General features: G+C 36.6%; 1 protein-coding gene across 1 annotated transcript; it reads right to left on the bottom strand.

Annotated features, from left to right (window-relative positions):
- Nucleotides 1-4790: 4790 nt before the first annotated feature.
- On the bottom strand, nucleotides 4791-14808 carry neto2b (neuropilin (NRP) and tolloid (TLL)-like 2b). Its single transcript, XM_051134461.1, has 10 exons — nucleotides 14608-14808; nucleotides 12624-12680; nucleotides 12314-12457; nucleotides 11729-11977; nucleotides 11565-11612; nucleotides 11013-11140; nucleotides 9696-9924; nucleotides 8780-8893; nucleotides 8071-8201; nucleotides 4791-6641 (listed from the first exon to the last, which is right to left on the bottom strand). The coding sequence occupies exons 1-10, from the start codon at nucleotides 14615-14617 to the stop codon at nucleotides 6117-6119; spliced, it is 1635 nt and encodes a 544-aa protein (XP_050990418.1). The 5' UTR covers nucleotides 14618-14808; the 3' UTR covers nucleotides 4791-6116.
- Between the last annotated feature and the right edge of the window lie 395 nt (nucleotides 14809-15203).

Below are 15203 nucleotides of genomic sequence, written 5' to 3'. Positions count from 1 at the left end.
AGTTAAGGATTTAAATAGGATTCTATTTAAGAAGATTTAGATTTAAAATTCCAGATAGATTTAAATTCTATTTGGCAGCCATGCAGTAATAAATGTGTAAAACCTGAATGTTTATTGAGATCAAAATCCAGTTTTAACACAGCACACCCTTGAGCGAGGCATTTGGCTTCGATTTCTTTCACGTTCAGTGTCTATATTGCACCCAAATTAAAGTTTCAATGATCTCTTGATCACAAAAACTAGTTTGCACATAGTATGTTTTCTTTCAGCAACCTCTTGACTCAAACATTGCAACTGACCTAGTTTCATGGCGTTTGTGTGTGTTATCAATAGACCGGATTTATAGATTTGATTAAAGGAATACTGGACAAAAGCATCTGTTAATGATGGCTTCTTATCAGAAACGCAGCTGATTTTACAGTCTAAAGACAATATATCTATTGAATAAGGATCTCATATATGTTTACTTTTAGTGTCTTGTCATTCTGACCTATATATGCTACTATAACAAATGCATCACTAGCTCACCTGGCTGATATGGGAGCAATGGGGGACCAAGACTGACTGGTTGTGCAACTTGGAACTTGTAACATGGGAATTATGCTAAAAATGTGGCTTGTTTAAATAAAAACTGAACTGTAAAAATGTGCATGTGTAACACAGGGCTCAGTGAGGCATGAAAAAACTAAAGCAGATTTACTGAATATAAAATAAAACTCAATCTAGAAAGTGTGACAAGTCATGAATGGTCAAAAAGACACTAACACAAGGGCTTCGTGGATGAGAACTTAAAAATAAAGGTACATGAACAAAGCAAAGAACATGGAAAAATGGCACAAAACATATCTTAGAGAGAACCAGAGGAGAGGAAAAGGACATGACATTTCTGTACAAATTAGATCATGATAAAGGTTATTATGTCTAGAGTCATAATATGGTCATTAAAAAAGTCCTTTGGCTGCACAGTGATGTCAGCCAAAGCCATAAATGTGGGTGTTTTAATGTGTATTTGGACCACACTACCAGTCAAACGGTTTTGAACAGTAAGACTTTCAATGTTTTTAAAAGAAGTCTTTTCTGCTTAACAGTCTGCATTTATTTGATCCAAAATACAGCAAAAGCAGTAATATTGTAAAATATTTTTACTATTTAAAATCACTCTTTCTTTATCAATAGATTTTTCAAATGTAATTTATTCCTGTGATCAAAGCTGAATTTTTAGCATCATTACTCCAGTCTTCAGTGTCACATGATCCTTTTGAAATCATTCTAATATGCTGATTTGCTGCTCAAGAAACATTTTTTATTATTATCAATATTTAAAGAGTACATTTTTTAGGATTCTTTGATGAACAGAAAGATGCAAAGTTCAGCTTTTTAATCTGAAATTAAAAGCTTTTGTAACATTATACACTATAGTATTCAAAAGCTTAGAGTCAGTCTAATTTATTTATTTATTTATTTGTGAAAGAAATTATAGAAATTAATATTTTTATTTAGCAAGGATGCTTTAAACTGATCAAAAGTGATGATAAAGACATTTATAATGTTACAAAATATAGCTATTTCAGAGAAATGCTGTTCTTCTGAACTTTCTATTCATCAAAGAAACGTGAAAAAATTCTACTCAGTTGTTTTCAACATAATAATAATAAATGTTTTTTGAGCAGCAAATATTAGAATAATTTCTAAAGGATCATGTGACTGGAGTAATGATGCTAAAAATTCAGCTTTGAAATCACAGGAATAAATTACATTTTAAAAAATATGTAAATAAAAAATAATATTTTAAATAGTAAAAATATTTCAAAATGTTACTGTTTTTGCTGTACTTTGGATCAAATAAATGCAGGCTTGGTGAGCAGAAGAGACTTCTTTACAAAACTATAAAAAATCTTTTAATTGGTAGTGTATAACAATAATACATTAATGTCTGAGGGCTGTTTTTTTATGTAAAGAACATTATACTGAAACAAAAAATGACAAACAGTAATGTTTAAACTGCATGTTTGCATGAATTTGTAAAATAACGAAAAATCATTTAAAGACTATGGAATACATTAGTAGCGCATGTGCTACATTGTAAACCTAGGCTATTCTATATAAACATGGAAATACAGATCACAATATTGTCATGATCTGGGCTGTGGGGCTTCCCTCAGCCACCTGAGGTCGCTGGTTTCCCTGCACTGCACTTCCCTGATTGTACACCTGTCTTGTCATTAGCACTCATCTAAGCTCTCACCTGTTCACAATTACCTGGTCTATAAGAACTCTCATTTCCCACTACTCATTCTGGCTGCATTGTCTTCGAGTGTGTTTCTGTTCTGTTTATTTTTTGATCTTAGATTCCAGTTGTGTTGTGCCGTGTTGGCCTTTGGTTTATGTTCATTTGTGTTTTGTTTAATTAAAATCCCTTCCCTGCATTTGGACCCAGACCTCCTTTTTGCCCGTGACAGAATGCAGCCAGCACCGATGGGCCCAGCGGGGAGGAATTTTTTTTTTAGGGAGGCGGCGACCACCCGCTCTGTTCCCGAAACGGCGGGGATGTCCTTCGAGGCGGCGTCGGCCGCTCGTTTCGAGTTCATCTATGCCTGTCTGGCGGGGATGGACACCTGTAGGGCAGAGGCTGCGCAGATGCGGCCCTGCTTTCTGGCGGGGGCGGAGACGCTCTTCCGCGGGCAGGCGGCGGCGACCGCTATCTCCGTTCCTGACGCGGCGGCGACCGCTCTCTCTGTTCCTGATGCGGCGGCGACCGCTATCTCCGTTCCTGACGCGGCGGCGACCGCTCTCTCTGTTCCTGATGCGGCGGCGACCGCTATCTCCTGTCCGGACGCGGCGGCGACCGCTCTCTCTGTTCCTGACGCGGCGGCGACCGCTATCTCCTGTCCGGACGCGCCGGTGACCGCGCTTGTTGTTCTGGAAGCGGCGGTGACCGCGCTCTCTGTTCCGGACGCGGCGGTGACCGCTATCCCCGTTCCGGACGCGGCGGTGACCGCTATCCCCGTTCCGGACGCGGCGGTGACCGCTATCCCCGTTCCGGACGCGGCGGTGACCGCTATCCCCGTTCCGGACGCGGCGGTGACCGCTATCCCCGTTCCGGACGCGGCGGTGACCGCTCTCTCTGTTCCTGATGCGGCGGCGACCGCTCTCTCCGTTCCTGACGCGGCGGTGACCGCTCTCTCTGTTCCTGACGCGGCGGCGACCGCTATCTCCCCTCCGGACGCGGCGGCGACCGCTCTCTCTGTTCCTGACGCGGCGGCGACCGCTATCTCCTGTCCGGACGCGGCGGCGACCGCTCTCTCTGTTCCTGACGCGGCGGCGACCGCTATCTCCTGTCCGGACGCGGCGGCGACCGCTCTCTCTGTTCCTGACGCGGCGGTGACCGCTATCTCTGTTCCGGACGCGGCGACCGCTCTCTCTGTTCCTGATGCGGCGGCGACCGCTCTCTCCGTTCCGGACGCGGCGGTGACCGCTATCCCCGTTCCGGACGCGGCGGTGACCGCTATCCCCGTTCCGGACGCGGCGGTGACCCTTATCCCCGTTCCGGACGCGGCGGTGACCGCTATCCCCGTTCCGGACGCGGCGGTGACCGCTATCTCTGTTCCTGACGCGGCGGCGACCGCGCTTGTTGTTCTGGAAGCGGCGGTGACCGCGCTCTCTGTTCCTGACGCGACGGTGACCGCGGACGTTCCACTGGTGGCGAGGCCAGCTCACGTTCCCCTGGCGGCAGTGTCCACTGACGTTCCTCCGCTGCACGGGCCTGGCCCGCCATCCCTCCCCCTGATGCACCTTCCACCGTTCCTCCTCCCTCCAGACTTTTTTTTTTGGGAACGTCTGGAAGCCGTTCCCTTGAGAGGGGGTACTGTCATGATCTGGGCTGTGGGGCTTCCCTCAGCCACCTGAGGTCGCTGGTTTCCCTGCACTGCACTTCCCTGATTGTACACCTGTCTTGTCATTAGCACTCATCTAAGCTCTCACCTGTTCACAATTACCTGGTCTATAAGAACTCTCATTTCCCACTACTCATTCTGGCTGCATTGTCTTCGAGTGTGTTTCTGTTCTGTTTATTTTTTGATCTTAGATTCCAGTTGTGTTGTGCCGTGTTGGCCTTTGGTTTATGTTCATTTGTGTTTTGTTTAATTAAAATCCCTTCCCTGCATTTGGACCCAGACCTCCTTTTTGCCCGTGACAAATATAGCACAACCTTGAGTTCCTTATTGTTGTATTAAGAAGAGTTTTTTTTTTTTTTTATTAAAAATGTTAATGATATTAATACCTTAATCACCTTAATTACCTTAAAATCAATGAATGGCCATTGCAGTTCAATGCAGTGTTATTTTAGTATCACTGAGCTACAATTATGTCTTATGTTTTAAATTTTTTTATATTTTTTCTTGTTATTTTTAGTTTAAGTTTTAGTTTAATTTTGTCATGCATTTTTGTCATTTTTAATTTATAATTTATTATATACTCTACCAGTCAATTTTATTTCTGATTATACATTCTACCAGTAATGATGCTGAAAGTTTAGCTTTGATCACAGGAATAATTACATTTATAAATATATTAAAATAGAAAAGTTATTTTAAATAGTAAAAGTATTTCAAAAATGTAACTGTTTTTGCTGTACTTTGGATCAAATAACTTTGGATTTTTTTCTATAAAAAATATTCAAAATCTAACTGTTTAAAAACTTTTGACTGGTAGCGTATGTCGTTTTTTTTATAATTTTATTTCAGTTTTTGTTTTAGTTCTTTTAGTACAAGTTGAACTAAATGAAAATAAAGTTAATGTTTCCGTATAAAAAAAAAGTTTGTTTTGGTTTTGGTTTTAGTTTAACCATGATTCAAGGGGTGGCCAATGAAAGAATAATAGCGAAAGTAGTTTTCTGAAACATGTTGAAACATGACATTTATTTAGACAGAACGGGTTCACGTGACAATCCTCTTGGTAATCCCCATGTAGGCTACGTCATAAATCTCACTTTATAACTGACACGCCTCAATAAACCACCTTTAAAAATACAACCACAAAATTAAACACCACAGCACACCCCAACCAAAGTCAGAATAGATTGGTTCAAAGAAAAATTGGAAAAGAAAGCAAAATTAAATAAATACAAACACAATCCACAATCCGTCCTCTCACCTCTCATACAAACAGTCTACTGCCTTCTCACAACTTTTACTTCACCAAGAACAATTTCTGATGATTTTTCAATGGTTTTATCTCCAGAATTCAATATATACACTATCTAAAATTATTATGTTAAATAAAAATGTAAATTAAATTAAATACAATTTTAAATTAAATTAAATATTAAATTCAAAAGTGACAGAAAAGAAGATTTATAATGTTATAAGAACAGATTTATAATGTTACAAAATATTTCAAATAAATAAATCTTCTTTTAAATTTAAGATCAATTAAAGAATCATGAAAAATGTATTAGACTTTCAAAAAAATAATAAGCAGTACAACTATTTTCAACATTGATAATAATAAAATCTTTTTTTAACAGCAAATCAGCATATTAGAATGATTTTTGAAGGATCATGTGACGCTGGAGTAATGATACTGAAAATGTAGCTTTGCATCACACAAATAAATTTGATTTTAAAATATATTCAAATAGAAAAGAGCTCTTTTATTTGTAGTAATATTTCAGGGTATTACTGCTTTTACTGTATTTTACTGTGGAACATTGTTTGCAAAAACTATCAAAAATGAATTTATCAGTAACAAAATCTTCTAGTTGAAAACCAGTTCATGGTGACTCAAAGACATAAGTAAGAGATAATTACCGCCAATTCATCCATTGACAGGTGTGATAAAAACCTAATTTCAGTCCTGACCTATATTTCTTTTTCTTTTTTTTTTTTTTAAGAATTTAGCTTTAAGGAAAGAGAATAACAACAATATAAAATACTGGACTTTGCTTGAAATGATGGGCAAAGGAGGTACTGGGAACGACAACAACAAAAAAAACCCTACACTGACATAAAACAGTAAAATAATAAAAAAGGTTTGGGTAAATGTTAACATTTACAGCTATGAATTATATTACTGAATTTTTACACGTCAAATAAAGTGTCAGCTGACTTCCGCTTCACTCAGAAGTCCATAGAGAGTGAGCGCTGCTGGACGGGGTTGGAATGATTACGTACCATCACGACGTTGCGTCCACGTGTTATAAAATCATTGTACCCGATCTCCTCCATCACCCGTCCCTCAAGCCCCAGCTCCTCATCTTCCAGCGCCTCTCTCAGACTCTGGGCGCTGTAAGCGTGAGCGTGTGGGTCGTGCATGAAAGGATGCGAGCGTGAGCTGCTCCTGCGTCCGTGGTAACTGCCCCAGCCTCTGGCACCAAGAACCGTGCTCATCTCATCAGAGCCCTGCGAGAGATGATGCGCTCTGCTCGCCATGACGATGGAGGCGGCGCTGCTTGGAGCACCACAATGATGCTCGTGCACGCAGCGGGACACGCTGGAGGAGCGGCGGAGTTTCTGCAGAGTCTCCAGCTCCTCCGACAGATCCTCCGGGAGCTCCGCTTCCCGCATGGAGAACAGCTCGTACTGGGGAGGCTCCAGCACCTCCTGCATCTCTGCAGCGCTGAACAAACCCTTACGGCTCAAAACCTGCAGCAGATGTAAAATGTTCATGCATCAAACAAATTTTAGTTTTAATGCTTAAAGTCAGTGTAAAATGACATTCACAACCTGTTCTACTTTGCTAATTTCGTTTATTTCAGAGTGAAATAGGATATTCAATAAGAAAAAATGTAAGTGCTTGATTTTAAAAGAGATTTGTGTCACATAAAAAGGAAATTTGTTTCAGAGATGCCAAAGAATTTGCAAAAAAACATGTTTGTAAAAATGTTGAATAATATTGCACAATATTAGTGGGTTCCTGGACCACAAAACCAGTCTTAAGTAGCATGGGTATATTTGTAGCAATATCCAACAATACATTTTATGGGTCAAAATTATCATTTTTTCTTTTATGCCAAAAATCATTAGGATATTAAGTAAAGATCATGTTACACAAAGATATTTTGTAAATTTCCTACCGTAAATATATAAAAACTTAATTTTTAATTAGTAATATGCATTGCTAAGAACTTCATTTAGACAACTTTAAAGGCGATTTTCTCAATATTTAGATTTTTTTGCACCCTCAGTTTCCAGATTTTAAAATAGTATCTCAGCCAAATATTGTCCTATCCTAACAAACCATGTATCAATGGAAAGCTTATTTATTCAGCTTTCAGATGAATGTCAATTATATAAATCTCAGTTTCACCCTTATGACTAGTTTTGTGGTCCAGGGTCACATAATGTAATTATTAATTTTAATAATTATTTCATTTTAATTAATTGCTTTTTTCCATTTCTATCAGGTAGAGTTGCTTATTTATGGCAAGAATAATAATCATGATTATTCTGGGCAGTACTGAGTTCATGATTATAAACCAAAAGGACTCATTAAATAAATAAATAATAAGAAAGCTTTTACTGTTCATTTAGTAAAATGAGAAATAAACTTAATATATAACATTATATGTATGAAGAAAGAAAGAAAGCTTTTAATTTTCACTTAGAAAAATTAGAAATACATTTAATAAATTATATATATATATATATTGCATCATTACAATTAGTCCAGGAACATGTACTTACAAAGTCAATAGTCATTTTAATTATTAATAATATTGACATTATTTGTCCAACTAGTGAAATCCTTTTAAACTTCAAAAATAAAGGTTTTCCAAAAACTTGCCCTTGTTATTGGTCAGACAAACAGCACAAAGTCACACCATTGGCTGAGTCAATATTGCTGTGTTGGGAAGTTCAAACAGACAAATGCACTAGTACTGTTTTGATGGCACCACATTGTTTACTTTTTTCAGGGAAATCAACCTACAAATGGCTTATGTATATATGGAGCTGATAAATAAGAAAAACATTGGAAAAAGCATATAATCTATCATCTTTACGTGCATTTCTAACCCCTGTAGAAGGCTGGTAATTTTTCATTTTAAATGGTGATTTTGATATAAATAGTCACCTTCTTTCTAGGCTGCTTCATCTGTATAAATACAGATATGATGAGAAGAAGCAAGACCACACCAGATGCCACTCCAATCACAGTGCCATGAGTTTTACTCATCTGCTGAAAGAAACTTTTAGACTTCTTTTCTGAAAGAAACAAGGACAACAAAGACAAAACAAAGCAGAGAAACACAAGTGAGAAAACTAAACTAATAAGAACAATAAAACTGAATTTATGAACACTTATTACTGCTTTGCATAAACAGGGTTCTTATGTGCTTTGTATTCAACTTTTTCTTCCCATAAGAGCAGGCGAGGCGAGGGTCTGGCTTCTGGTCTCATCCAGCTATTTTTAGATGTACAAAACAGCTCGTTTTGCTGCTTGATTGGTGTGTCTTACCATATTTTTTTATCTATTATCTCAATTCTGAACACATTGGTTTGTAGTGCAAACAATCTTACCATTTACTGCACATTGTTATTCCTCTCGTTATTTCCCTATAACAGCTAATGAACCAGAAGTCTCACCCATAGGCTTACTTTCGTGCTGAAGAAAAAGGTGGATACAATACTAATTTAGTGAACATCAGTTCATGAAGGTCAAACCCCTGAAGAAGAGACCAAAACATCTGCTTGCAAAACAATTCATTAAAATTCTCAAGAAAGCTTTTACGTTTCATTAGCAACACTGGTTGGAAATCTGGCATGTGCAAGCACACTTTTACCTTTGCAGTTGTTCTCATCCCAGGGAAACACACAGTTCTGAACACCGTTACAAACCAGAGTGTTGTTGATGCACATGTTGCTGTGACAGAAGAATGTGTTGGCCAAACACGGAGCTGCAAAACAGATATTTTAATGAGATGAAAGCCATATGTGACACTGGACCACAAAACTAGTCATAAGGGTCAATTTTTTGAAATTGAGATTTATACATCATCTGAAAGATGAATAAATAAGCTTTGCATTGATGTATGGCTTTGTTAGGATAGGACAATATTTGGCCGAGATACAGCTATTTGAAAATCTGAGGGTGCAAAAAATCTAAATCTTGAGAAAAGAGCCTTAAAAGTTGTCCAAATGAAGTTCTTAGCAATGCATATTACTAATCAAAAATTACATTTTTAATATATTGGCAGTAGGAAATTTACAAAATATGTTAATGGTACTTCTTAATTTTGACCCATACAATGTATTGTTGGTTGCTGCTACAAATATAGCCATGCTACTTATGACTGGTTTTATGTTCCAGGGTCATATATAGATGATGCAATACTAATAATGTCCACTTGATGGACCTCTCACACAACATGTTTGAAAATCGCTGGTCAGTCTGATTGCGTTTGCCATGCAAAACTACTGAAGTACAGTATCTGACACATTTAGTTAGATAAAGATGTTTTTGTGTGTTACAGATCTTTTTATAGTTATAATGCACTCCTACACAAAGGATAGAAGCTTAAGTAAAAATTCATCCAAAAAGTTCAAACTTGCATTGCAGAATGGTCATTTTGAAATCTCAAATAACAGGATTTGGGTTTGGAACAACATGAGGATGAGTAAGTAATGACAGTTTCCATTTCTGGGTGAGCTATTACTTGAATAAAATTGCAAGACGTAAGAATGTAGATGAGCACTTACGTTCAGCAAAGACTGTGAAAAGCATACGGAAGCGGCTCAGTTTGCTGGTCTCGTCGGCCCACATTCGGACCACACCTACAGCGTTGTCAAGCGTGATATCATTGGCAACGGTGCTGCAGAACTTGGCCTTCAGATCTTCAATGGCATTACTGCCTTCATAGATTGCAACAAAGTTCTTCTTACATTCATTTGAGTTCTCCAACTGATAGTCCAGAAAGCGGAGATAGATCTGTGTGTGAGATAGAGACATAAACAGAGACAGTTAAAGGGTTAGTTCACCAAAAAATGAAAATTTTATCATTAATAATTCATCCTCATGTTGTTTCAAATGCGTAGGATCTTTGTTTATCTTCGGAACACAAATTAAGATATTTTTGATGAAATCCGTTCAAAACGGCATGAGGGTGAGTAATTAATGACAAAATTTTCATTTTTGGGTTAACTATACCTTTAATGCAACTGTAAGTATGTATAATACTATATATAAAGTTCTATTCTGTGGCTCTCTGAAAAATCTGATTGGTTATTCACAGCATTCTGTGGCAAAATATTATTATATAAAGACACTAAACTGCACGGCTGCTCATTTTCCCAGGCAAACTATTTACTACACATCTGTGTTAGTTTCATGTCTCTACAGTCATTTTTCTCTTACAATAAAACATATAATGATAAATGTTATTACTTATTATAATGTACTAATACATATATATAAAATACAAATAAGCTTAAATAAACTGTCATTTATATATATATATATATATATATATATATATATATTGTATTTTTATTTATTATTTTAATTATTTCACATTTTTTTAAGTGTGTGTGTGCATATTATTATCTTTTATTTAATTATCTTATTTTTATTTGATTTCTTTTACTGTTGAATTATGTTTAATGTTCAAGCAAATCCAAAAAATGTTCAATAAATGAATTATGTTTTCAGTCAATAACTAATTGTGGTAGAAAAATGTGATCTCAATACTGACCAAAATAATCATGATTATGATTGTTGCCAAAACTAAGTAGCTCTGCCTGACAGCATGGATATGCCATTAATAAAAATTAATAATTTGTACAATTAATAATTAAGAATAATTCAAATGTGCTCAATTGAAATATTTAGTACAGTCATATTGTGCATGTTAATTAAGCACTTGTAATAGAGGGGTTTATTTTATGACAATGATCAACTGACTGCATGTTATCCTGTATCTTACACTTCTTTCCGAGATTCGAAATCACTGACAGTACATGATCTGTTACACATCTATGTGAGATGAACAGATGTTTCATCAGGGTTGCATTACTAACCTTAGACATCGGTGGAGCTCGTATGGTCCAAATACAATCAACTGCTTCCCCTGATTTCACCTTGTTTTCTTCCTCAACTTGACTGGATCTGATTATACCATCTGATCCAGACATTTCAAACTGACAGTCTAATGGGAGGAGACAACAGAACAGAAAAAGACAAATTAACATTACAGCAATAACATTCTATCTTTCAGCTACTTGAGAAAAAGACTCAAGAGTCTGCAGATAGCAGCTGGGAAAGTAATACTAATAAATTCTAGGGCACTGAAATATTCAGGAGTTTACATAACTGATGCACTAAAGATGGAATTTACATTTATATTTGTTGGGTGCAGTAACCATAGCAACTGAAAAATAGGGTGAATAAAGTGTCATTCCAAACAATCAAATCTCAAGTACTTTAATGGCTTTCTTAAGAAAAAAATATTCTACATAGCCATAAACCAGTATAATGTAATGGCTCTTTAAAAAACCTTTTATATAAATTGCATTGCAGAACATTTTATCCACAACATGCCCCATACTACACACATAATGTTTTCTGTTTACCTGGTATGGGATTCAAGAGTCCCCCAATATGGAGATGAAAGTCAGGATCTGGATGCAAGAGAGGTTTTTGATTAAAAAATCAAGTGCAATAAAACTAATACAAATGGAACAGATGAAAAGGGCATCAAAAGATACTAACATGAAGAACTGCAATATGCATTTACCTGCAGTATATGAATACTCCACCCTGAAGCCCAGACCTTCCAGCTCCTCATCGCTGGTAAACCTGATCCACATAAAGCGTCCAGAAGAGGTGACAATTCCTGGACTCTTTGACCCGCAGAACCGATCAATCAACGGAGAGAAAGCAAACGGCCCATCACGGATTTCAATATTATCAAAGCGGCATTCAAAGGATGGCTCGATATAGTAGATGTCATTGAAGATGAGTTGTATTCTCTTCCGTGGATGGGCTGAGACCAGAAACAGAGGTTATGACATGAATAACTGTTGCGAAAAAGAAATATATACAACTGTTCAAAAAAATTTGTTTTTAGAAAAAAATAGTTTCTTATGCTATTTTAATATATTTTAATATGCTATTTATTCCTGTGATGCAAAGCTGAATTTTCAGCATCATTACTACCGTTTTCAGTGTCACATGATCCTTCAGAAATCATTCTAATATGCTGATTTGCTGCTCAAGACACATTTATTTTTAACAATGTTGTAAACATTTGTGCTGCTTAATTCTGCATGCAGTGCATGTTTTACCAAAGCAACAAATACAAGTGAGACTCGTCTCGTACCCTCCAGTATATACACACACTCCTTGTTTGGTGGGTAAGTGTTGGGGTAGTTTGGAGAACTGAACGATCCTCCATTTGCCGTCTGGACCAAAGTTCCACAGTGAGCGGGTTTCTTATCCTCAACAGCCACATTCTGAGGCAAAGCTAACAGGATACATACACATAAAATGATCTACATAACGGTTATTAAAGCAAAACAGATTTGAAAAACTCATTAAATGTTAATTTAAAATTCTTTTTTGGTTTTAATCTCTCTCACACTCCAAATAAAACGTGTGGCTTTGCATGCGAGTTCCTACTTCAAACCAACCTTGGGTTTTCTGTGCCAGTGCGAAACCCTCCTCTATCAGGATAAGCAGAACCAAGGCTGGAAGAAAACACAAACAGGGCATGTTTACAAAGTCTTGGACGTCTTTTCTTAGCGAGCTCCACACTATAAAGAAATCAAATGTATCTCAGATAACAGATATTTCAAATACATTGACACAATGTAGGTTTTTTGGACGCACCTTATGGTTTAAAAGTTTGCTAAAAATTTTTAAGTTCAATTACATTTACCAATCCTGTGTTTATTTGATCAAAAATACAGTAAAAGCAGGAATATTGTGAAATATTATTACAATTTGAAATAACTATTCTGTGATGCAAAGCTGAATTTTCAGCATCATTACTTCAGTCTTCAGTGTCACATGATCTTTCAGAAATCATTAGAATATGCTGATTTGCTGCTCAAGAAACATTTATTATTTTTTATCACTGTTGAAAACAGCTGTGCTGCTTCATATTTTTAAATGCCACATTTTTTCCAGCATTCTTTGATAAATAGAATGTTCAAAAGAACGTGCATTTTTTAAATATATTTTGTAACATTAGAAATGTTTGAACAGTTAAATGTTTCCTTACTAAGTAGAAGTATTCATTTACAAATAATAAATAACCAACCCCAAATTTTATAGCTGTAGTGTAGTTCTCTGTTCTTTTAAAGTTACCGATAACATAAACTGTCCGGATTGCAAGAGATAATTCAAATGCAACCAACATCTTCACTGTTTTCATAATATGAACATCATAACTACATTTGTCTGCTTCTTATTGCTCTAACACCACATTGCTTAACTTCACACCTGCTTATATCGCTACTTGTCTGACACTCACAATGGGATGTGGATGTTCAGGTCACGTTCATCAAATCTAAAATAAAATTTAACAAGCTCCCCCAATTCCTAAAATACATATAGAGTTGCCAATTTACAAGTTTTATTAAAAAGGAAAAAGGCACCTAAGATCTGAACCCAGAATGCTTTGAAATCAGAGCAAATCAGCGCATTGATGAGGGTTGACAACACAGGTTTTTCAAATATACTGCAGCACGTGTTGGCCAGGGCTGTTTCAAGGGACACTGCATGTGATTTTCATGATGTGAGGGATTAAGAGTTAATTGATCAAACTCTGATTTCAAACTAATTTGTGCAATTTTAGCAAGCAGGACGAGAGTGAGACAAATCAACTAAAACCACATAGGAGAACTCTAAAACTTGCTCATGTTTGTGATGTCTCTCACTAAAAAAGTGAGAAAAATTTGTAGATTTCTAAATGGGAATGACCCAACTACTGCATCAGTGGTTTGAGGATTTGTAGAGGAGCTGTCTGTTCAGCACCACATGTGCAATCTGCCATTCAGACTGTGGTCAAAGCAGACATTCAACCCAGTTTGATATAAGTCTACTAAAGTCTTTCTGGGCTGGCTGACCAAACAACAGAGGGAAAAGCCAATAAATGTATCTTTTGAATTCTAAATGATGTTATGAGTTCTATAAATGAGCAAAATTCAGACAAAATTACATTAGAAATACTATGGTATTACCATGGTTCTATTGAAATGCAATGAAGTATTTTGGAATACCATGTAAATATTCACTGTAAAAATATCTGCCCATTACAACTGAAAACTTAAGTTTCATTGCTGCATTAATTTTTAAAATGCACCAGTTGCAGTGAAGCTGGTTTTTTATTGTTTCCACAAAATTGGATTTGATTAACAATTAAGAAAACTTATAATAACTGACTTACATGGATTGAGACAGATGCTATTATGTCAATTATGAAAACAATTATTATTGAATATCATTCAGCACCACGGTATTGTTATCTGATACATCACTATTCCATGGTAAAACCACAGTACTTTACTGTAATGTGCATTACATGTTCTCAAAACACATTTGACATTTTACAAATACGTTTTAGCATTCATTAACAATGAAACGACATCAATCATTAAAACATGAACTCACCCTCATGCATTTCCACTTTGACTGAACACTTTTGCTGTCTTGAGTTTGCTGTCTACATTTTCAACGACGTGAAGTTAGACCAAACTGCAACAGATTTCATGAATAAAGAAGCATCTCTTTCCTGGAATAAATTCAAAAAATCCATTTGAAAACAGTAAAAAAAAGCACTGAATACGTCGAGATGTTTGCAGAAACTCCTGAACGTCGCGGTTCTGAAAAGCCAGTTATCACACTGACAGTGAGGACAGAGAAAGCTTGCCTCATGAATATTAATTAGTTTCATGACATAAACGCAGTATGTGCAGCTGATTGGCTGATAAGCGCTAAATCTGCACCATTCAACTGCTGATTAATAAATACTCATGAATATTAATTACGTTTGTGCGAGGCGGCGCAGAAGCTGCATCAGCTACATTTATACTACGAAAATATGCGTTTACGCAGGCTTTTAATGATTCATAATGATTTACAGTTGCAGAAATATATTTTTAATAATATAATCAAGAAAAGTTTATAAATGAGATATTTAAAAATGTATTGTTTTAAATGTAATTATCCATACCAGTATTAAACTATAGATTAGAAATAATTACAGC

Source organism: Labeo rohita, chromosome 18 (assembly GCF_022985175.1).
Source record: "Labeo rohita strain BAU-BD-2019 chromosome 18, IGBB_LRoh.1.0, whole genome shotgun sequence".
Lineage (NCBI taxonomy): Eukaryota > Metazoa > Chordata > Actinopteri > Cypriniformes > Cyprinidae > Labeo > Labeo rohita.
Note: the sequence above shows the minus strand (reverse complement) of the source record. Positions and strands in the feature narration are given on the sequence as shown.

Excerpts from the sequence above, each read along its gene's own strand:
- neto2b (XM_051134461.1), bottom strand. Across the intron at positions 11,978-12,313 it reads GTGTGTGTATATACTGGAGG|CCCATCCACGGAAGAGAATA; the intron begins GTACGAGACGAG and ends TTCTGGTCTCAG. Across the intron at positions 11,613-11,728 it reads GGAGTATTCATATACTGCAG|ATCCTGACTTTCATCTCCAT; the intron begins GTAAATGCATAT and ends TCTTGCATCCAG.